At 50.4% G+C, this 8,350-nt stretch overlaps 1 protein-coding gene across 1 annotated transcript in view; it reads right to left on the bottom strand.

Moving 5' to 3' along the window:
• Positions 1–5,241: 5,241 nt before the first annotated feature.
• The window catches only part of LOC109295036 (potassium voltage-gated channel subfamily V member 2-like), a 13,561-nt gene continuing 10,452 nt past the window's right edge, over positions 5,242–8,350 (bottom strand). The window contains exon 2 of the mRNA XM_019513695.1: positions 5,242–5,797. Coding sequence (XP_019369240.1) covers positions 5,525–5,797 — 273 coding nt within the window. The 3' untranslated portion in view covers positions 5,242–5,524. The remainder of the gene's footprint in view (positions 5,798–8,350) is intronic.

Below are 8,350 nucleotides of genomic sequence, written 5' to 3'. Positions count from 1 at the left end.
GGAGGGAGTGGGGCAGGGGGGAATGGGGCCCTGGGGCCAGGACGGGTTGTCCAGAGGCGCAAGGGTGGGTGGGAAGCTTCCTGCAGCAGCGTGCACCCCCGGGGCAGGCATGGAGTCACATGCCCCCAGCAGGGCAGAGGCGGGCTGCCTGCTGCGGGCTGGGGCTCTGCGCCCTGCTGCCTTGCCCGGGGGAGCTCAGGGGGGGTCCAAGCAACAACACCTATGTGTTATTTCACTCTCGCCTCCAGCAGTTTCCTAATGTTATGTATGACACTTGGTCAACTATCTGTTGACATTTTTGACAAGTTTAGAAGGTCACTGTGGCAATTATTGACTTTCAGCTCTGGCTGATGAATTTCTGGTTTCAGGAGGTGGCAACACTGTCTGGGCATAATTTTTACTTCCAAAAGGAGCAAGGGCCCCCGGAAATGGATCCAGGGGCCAGCTTAGCTTAGCCAACATGACAGATCACTCCTTTTCACAAAAAGCAGCCAAATCTGTGGTTGCTGTAGTGTTCAGACAAGAGAGAGAAATGAAGCTAATCCAATCCACAGGTTCAGCCCTTGTGTTGAGCGTCAGTCATGGACTCTCCAGACCTGAGTCAACTTGTCTTGGATTCTTCGATTGACTCTTCAATTCCTTACAGCACGCAGTGAAACAGCCATGAAGGATTTTGCACCAGTCCCTGGTGGCTGCTCTATCTTAGAAAGCATTCGATGAGACTCACTGGCTCCCTCACCATCCAGTTCATAATGTTGTACAAAGCCCTTTAGCTCTAGATGTGATGTCCCTTGATCACCAAATCCTACGCGTGTGATTCTGAAAACTGGCCTTCTGCCACTGCCAATAAACAGGGCTAATCCTGTCCCAATCTTCTTTCAAACACAGGTTCAAAATAGCAGTTGCTTAGCCTTGGGAATGCAGATGAGACTGAACTGATTTCTCTGCTCAGACGCTCTTTGCCTGCTAGTCACCAAATGTATATCCACAATCAGCTGTGATGGCAAAATATCCCCCTCCCACCCACCCGCAGCCCTGGCTGACTGCTGGATAAGGCAGCTGTGACAAGGAGTTTAGATTAGATTAAATTAGATCAGATCCTGGGCCTTGTCAGTTTACCTAAACTATTGGGGAGGAATTTTATGTCACTTTTTGTGCCCAAATCGCAGTTACCCAGCTATGTAAGTGACATTTTTGGCTCTTACACACAGATGAGGGATTATCCAGTCCTCTCCCCAGAGCTCCTTTTGAAGCTCAGATATGGCCCCTTGCATTTAATAGTCAGCAGATAAAATAGCTGGAACACAGTAGAAAAGCTGGGAGAAATGGTCCAGGCTAAAATCCAAGGCCTACTTCCTTCCAGAACAATATCCATCTCACTGGGCACGTTTACACATGCGCTTTAATGTGCAGTAGCTCAGTTTACTGTGCATTAAAGCACCACAGAAAAAACTGCAAATATGCTAATACATAATAAAATAGGCTTTCACTGCTGAGCATTAGGGCAGCCTAATGTGCATTTATTTAGTACCTCACACTGGAGGACTAAATGTAATGCACATTAAGAAAAGCACATTAATGCACATGTAGACATGCCCACTGAGCCACAGAGTCTGTCGCATGCACTCTTCCTCCTGTTCCCACATGTCTACTTGTCTTGGCTACCCAGGGGGCCAATTTCAAAAGGAGGGCTGGGGAAGGGACTTGGTAATGCCTTACTGGTGTGTTGGTTAGAGCACTGTACTGGGAAAAGGAAATACAGATTCAAAACCCCAAGGGTGGAAGCTATCCAAACTGCTACAGCGAAGGAGCATGGTGAGGGCAAGTATAGAAGAATGGGAGGTAATGACTGCACTGCTGCCACTCCATCTTCCTAAGGTGCTAGGTAGAGTGCCAAGCACACTGTGATCCCTAAACAAGCCTCAGATGCTAAGCCTCATAGGCACTGGCACTGGTAGATCCTAGGGCTGGCAGAAAGATGTCTAATACCCTAAGGACAGTGGTTAAACAGTTGACGTTTATCATAAAACAAGCAATCCACTAAAGGAGTAGGGCTCCTCTGGCCTATTCCTTGGCTGTTTCTCCAGGCCAGGCTCTGCTAGCAATACGAAAACTTACTTGTCTCCAGGCCAGGATCCTTCTGCGGAGGATCTCACCAGGGCCCCTACATTGCCTTCTGCCCATTTCTCAGAGACTGATCCTAGATTTCCCTACAGAACAAATCCTGTGATCTGCCAGCCACATCCTCTTCATGCACAGCTCCTTGGTCCCTGTGGCAGCCTGCTCAGTACACACCTCACAGGTAGGTTCCCTTGATACACCTGGATTGCCATGCAGCTGCTATTTCCCCAAGTGTGTTTATTTTTGGGATCAGGCTCTTTCCACAGTTTCTGTCCCTTCCCCTCCTGCTAGGGGACAGGGGTTGATCTGAGTGTCCAGCCCTAAGTGTCTGAGGTCAGCGGAGAAGGGCTCAAGGGGCACGCTGATTTCCTGCTTAGCAAATTTATCACACGGATTTTGAGCACCATTGTGCAGTATCTAAACCCCTTTGGCTGTGTCCAGATGAGCAGGAGCCAGTGTGCACTGCCCAAAACCATAGCTTGGCCAACTGTAGCTGCATTCGGCTGCAGGCCAGGCTCCCAGCTGCAGGAGTGACATGGCTGCAGTGTCCCTGGCCCCCAGGACCCCAGGTAAGGCTGCTGGGGCTAGCTGCTGGTTGTTGACCCCAACCTCCCCCACCCCACCCAGGGTAATCTGCCGTGTGCCAGAGGGCACATGGCACAGGTATTCCCCAGGGACAGCTAGCAGTGGCACAAGGTGTGCTGCTGGTAGTTGTCCCTGGGGAACCAAACATCTGTGCTCATCTGGACATGGCCTTTGAATGCAAGTTTGATTCCATGTCTAACCTGCACCCGCTCATTGTGGCATGCTGTCCCCTCTCCTGGAGCCTTGATAGGGGTGGCAACCTGCAGCATGCATGCCACAAGTGGCACAGGCAACTTCTGTGTGTGACATTTGGCAGATTGGGGAGTGGACAGGTAGCACAATGGCAGATAGGTCCGAGAGCAGAAAACAGATCAGGCAGGAGAAGGGGGTTGGAGTGGCACTCAGGAAAGGCCTGGGGCTAATTTGTGGCATACCTGCCAAAAAAGTTGACCCCCACTGATGTAGGTTAATGAGTCTGAAGCTTTGGATTACAGAACTTGGTCTTTGGGCTTGGGCGGTAGGAGACTGTTTTTCCAGGTCTGGTCCCTGCTGCAGATCCACCCATGGGTAGGGTACATGGATGCACTTGCTCTCAGGCCACTGAAGCACACAGTAACCCAACCCTGGGGTTAACACTAATCGATTGTCAAGATGGAGTCAGGTCACATCTGCTTTGCCCTCTCCTTCCTCCTGATTATGATGTGAGAAATCTGCCCCAGTACATTTCAGTCAGCAAATGGGTTGTGCCTGAGAAATCGGGAGATTCGATCTAAAAAGCCTGAGCACTTTAGCCTTGTGTTAAAGGCTAGATATGGTGTAGAGGGTCATGTGGGTCTCACTAGATTGGCAGGAGCTCAGGGGGGATCTGGTCATTCAGACTATCACAGTTCCTGCTTTGACTTAGAGGACAACAAATACTGCAGTCCTAGAAAGGGGCATTTTATTTGTCCTTCCCACCAGCTCACATTCACTAGCCAGTGCAATGTATGGATGGAGCACTTCTCACCCCTCTCTCATACCGCCTGGCCCAGCTGCTCAGGCAGGAGGGGAGTGTACAGTGGCCACGTCTACATGAGCGGTGACCTGTGCAGTTGGTACTGTACAGTCGTTTACTACTTGCTTAACCAACTACTAAATGACTGCACAGTAACCAGCATTACTGCCCAGTATCATCACTGCACAGTTTTTTTTAGATGCTCCTGCGCAGTAGCTCATAACTACTGTGCAGGAGCATCACCGTCACAGTTTGTGCCTGGCAACGCTACGGCACTGTAGCATCTCGTGTAGACATGTCCACTGAGTACTAAATCCAGGCATTCAAAACTCTTGAGTCAGGCTCCCTGCAGTCATGAGACTGGCATAAAAATGATGGACTCTGTTTTTAAAAGCTGCATGCTGTTTTTCTTTTTCACTTCTCTTCTGTGTTTGGTGCACGCTACCAAAAGGGTGTGCAGGGGTTCCCACGCAAGGGGCAGCCTCAGGCGTTTGCCTCTCCTGCCATCCTGTCTCTACACACATGCAAGTCTGGCACACCTGCTTTGACTAGTGCTTTGCCCTGTGGGTAACCCAGTGATGTAAGGCAAGAGAGCAAATGTGGCCCACAGAAAACATCAAAAACTTGAATGAGCAGGTATTTAGTTTTCTCCCAGTAAAAGTAAGCAGAAATTAGTTGAGTGTTGTGTTCTATGTACAGCAGCTATAGCTTTAAGATGAACTATCTGATTTGCAACGTTAATGCTTATTATATATCCGTTACTTGCTCCAATGGAGTCCCCTGCGGTTCAGTGGTGGACTCCCTGTCCGCCACACGGGGGACCACAGTTCAGCACAAAAATCCAGCCATGGAGGCACCAAACGTCTACACCTAGTCTGGCCTTTGGGTTCTGTCTCAGTGGCCTAAAGCTGGGATAGAAGATCTGGATGGCCTCCACTCCTCCAAAAACTTTGGTGTAGATATGTGCACTGAAGGTCTGGGTGGCCTGTCATGCACACACCATGATCTGGAAGGATCAGTGGTTGCCAAACTTGCTTCAGTCCCAAGCCTGTTTTCTTCAGATTTCACTTGCTGTTCTGAACTTGATGATCTTTATAAAAAATGACAGGTTTGAGTCCTTTGGTTGCAGTAATTTAGGAGCTAGTATAAGGGCACTGACTTTCTGAGTTACCCAATAACTCCTTGGCTATTAAAATAATACTGCTCACAACCGCTGCATTTCAAGCTCTCATAATTATCCAAAGGTTTGTCTTTTAAGCTGAAATGTTCCTTATGTGACCACTGCCTTGGTTTCCCCGAGCCTCGTAACCCAGGAGCTCTTGCCCCTTTATCAGTAGCTCCCTGGTAATGTGGTGTCCTGGACTGAACTCGTGTGCCCCAACGGTTCTAGCTCATGGCAGACTTAGTTCGTTTACTGCGCCCTAATACCAGCACACATGTAGACAGTGATGTTTTACTGCAGAGCTAATTAGTCTACTCTCCAGAAAAGCGCACGTGTAGATGCACCAAGGTGACTTGGTTAAGGGTGAAGTAGTCATGGTGGTCTGGTCAGTGGGTGCCCATTCTGGGGTCGAAGAGCCAGGTGTGTGGCCAAGTGGGTGGGTAGAACAGTTAGGTTCATGACTTGGTGAGTGGGAAGTCGAGTAGGCTGGTCCCTGTGTGGCCAGGCTGATGGGTAGGGCTGTGTGGTCTGCTGGGTAATAACCAGGTCACGTGGCTCTGGAGGTATGGGTAAAAGTGCTAGATGGCACAACTTCATGGAGGAGGGAAGGTACATTGCCTGGACAGGCAGATTAATGAGTTTCAGTGGCGTGGCTGTGCTATTCAATGGTGGATGTGGGTATCAGCACGACAGCACTCGGCCAATTTCTTCATGGCTCTCTCCTTAAAGCAAATTTTCTTGCCAAGTTTGGCTGAGAGACTAGTCTCATTCTCATGGGCTTTCAGCTTGGCGTAGTAATCAGAGAACTTGTTGTAGAGAATGGAAATGGGCATCCCATTGAGAATGATGCCAAAGGAAATGCATCCAAACGCCACCATCCTGCCCAACACTGTGTCGGGCACGGTGTCTCCATAGCCCACTGTGGAGAGGCTGACCTGAAAGAGGGTTGAGAAAGGATAAACTCCCATCAATTCATGTCCTGGCAGGCTGCTCCTGGCCTGATTGCCCACTGAGCCAGATCCCTACTACCAAAAAAGTCCTTGTCTTCACTCTCACAGTCTGACCTGTCTCTCCCATTTGAAAGCTGGGTAATAACTCTCATGAGTCCCCAGACCCCACTTACACAAGCCTGGCATCACTCCACATGTCTTCCATGTGCCCAAGTTGGGGATCAGCTTGACTGTCCACCCCACTGTATCAGCGCTCATGCCCAGACAGAGTTAGCTTGTGTTCTTTCCCCTCATGGCCACAACCGCACATGCTTCTCTCCACTCCCATGACCTGTGCATTACCCTACATGCTTTCCTCAACTCCAGGGGTCCATGCATGTGTCACCCCTTCATCCTCAGGCCTGGTCATGTGATTAACAATCCTCTTCTCTTCTCCAAACTCATGGGTATGCCGTCACTGCAGATGTTGCTTCTCAGCCCTTCTATTAAAATACAGAACAATCTCATCAGGGTTTGGTGGATCTGGACCAACTAAGGGTGTGAGGTAGAACCTAGGTTTCATTTTCATTTGGATTGATAGCCTGTCCACTTTGCAGTGAGCTGCAAGCTAAACTCCTCCTATGCTGATTCGATAGGATGAGCATCAGTTCTTGAGGTGATGTGGCTGTGAAAAAACTAAATGTGATTTGAGGGTATATCAGATGAGGTATTTCCAGTAGACATAAGGAAGTATTAATACCATTTGTCAAGGCACTGGTAAGACCTCCTATGGAATACTATGTACAATTCTGGTCTGCTATAGTCAAGAAGGATGAACTCAAACTGGAACAGGCATAGAGAAGGGCTACAAGGATAATCAGGGGAACAGAAAGCCTGTCTTATGTAAGAGGAAGCCGAAGGAACTTGGTCTGTTCAGCCCAGTGAAGTAGAAGTCAGGGCCAGGAGGGGAGATGTAATTGTTCTCAGTGCCGTAGCAAGGGAAAGGAGGTGGGGAGCAGAGCGACCTCCCCCATTGCTGAAGTGAAAGGGTGCCAACAGGTGCTGCCCAGCCAGGGCAGGATACAGGACAGAGCTCTGAGTGGCTCATTTGTGGGGCACGGGGATAGGAGGAGGGTGGCTCCCGGTGCTGCATGCACTCCCAGGCAAGCATGGGGGGGGCGTGTGCCCCACCGGATCTGCGCGCAGGGTGAGGGCGAGCAGCTGCTGCAGGCTTTGCTCTGGGTGCCAAACTTCCTTGCTACCGTGCTTATTGTTCTGTATAAATACAATTTGGGAAGTGGGGTGGCGTGATGAACACCAAGAAAGGAAGTGAACTATTTAAGCTTAAGGACAATGTTGGCTCAAGAACAAATGAATATAAACTGGCCATGGACATATTTAAACTGGATATCAGAAGATTCCTAACAATCAGAGCAGTGAGGTTCTGGAACAGCCTCAAATAAGAGTAGTGAGGGCAAACAAACACATAACTATTTTTATGATGGAGCATGCTTTTACCAAGGCCCGACTAAAGAGACTAGGGAGCTGGCTTTCTGGCCACAGGCTAACAATTATGCTAGAATGGCGGTGTTGTTCTGGCCGTTAACTCTTATTAGACAGCAGGAAAGATAAAATTCCTTGAGTGGGTGCAGATGATGATGAGTGATGGCCTATCTGGCCTGGCCTGGCCAGTTCAGGATATCAGTACAGGTAAAGACAGTGCAGCCCAGCTGTCTGAAGGTCCATGCACACTATATTCCCCAGTCAATGGGTGGTGGAGCTCACACCCTTTCGTGTGAGCTCACTCCTTAAGCCAGTGCTTCCCAACCTTTTTCTCAGCATGACCCCATTTAAACATTGGAAATTTTTTGCCACCCCAAAATGATGCAGACAAGATCAATGCCCCCGCCCCAGCATGTGGCACGGCCAGAGTGGAGCCCATCAGGGTGGGGAGGAAGGATGCAGGCTTCCCACTGAAGACTTCCCACCATGCTGCCCTTCCTCCAGGGGCCTCTGCAGCCCACTGAGCAGGAGGGCAGCAAGGCAAGCCCTGGGCCCACAGTGGGCCTGCGTCCGCCCCTGCCCCATACACAAATCTAGGGGGGGGCATGCCCCTGCCATGCTTCCTTCCTCAGAAGTGTATGCAGCAGCAGGGAGCTAGCACCACTGCTGTCCCCCAGACAAGTCACCCCTGGCTCCTTCCTGCTCCCCCAGCTGGGCCCCATATTCTCACCCTGGGCTCCATGCACCACCCTGACTGGGCAGCACCCCCAGCCACAACCCTGCCCCATCCCTTCCCTCCCTCCCTCACCATGGGGTCCTCAATCTGCCCTCCGCCACCCCACTTCATCTATCTGGAGGGTGCTGCAAGATGCTACCTGGCTGCCATGGGCACATGTGTGCACACATGCACGTGGCACCCCTTCCTTATTGCCCCCCTCCCACTTCCCCCAGCCCCAAGCAGCCCCTTGTAGGCTCAAAGTCTGCCAGCCTGCACAGGGAAACCCACCATGCCTGCTTTTTTCTGTGATTTTCATCATAACCAGTTGTCACTGTTGA

The sequence above is a fragment of the Gavialis gangeticus genome, unplaced genomic scaffold (assembly GCF_001723915.1).
Source record: "Gavialis gangeticus isolate Ggan-Ray unplaced genomic scaffold, GavGan_comp1, whole genome shotgun sequence".
Classification (NCBI taxonomy): Eukaryota; Metazoa; Chordata; order Crocodylia; family Gavialidae; genus Gavialis; species Gavialis gangeticus.
The sequence above is the reverse complement of the archived record's forward strand: the minus strand, read 5'-3'. Positions and strand labels throughout refer to the sequence as shown.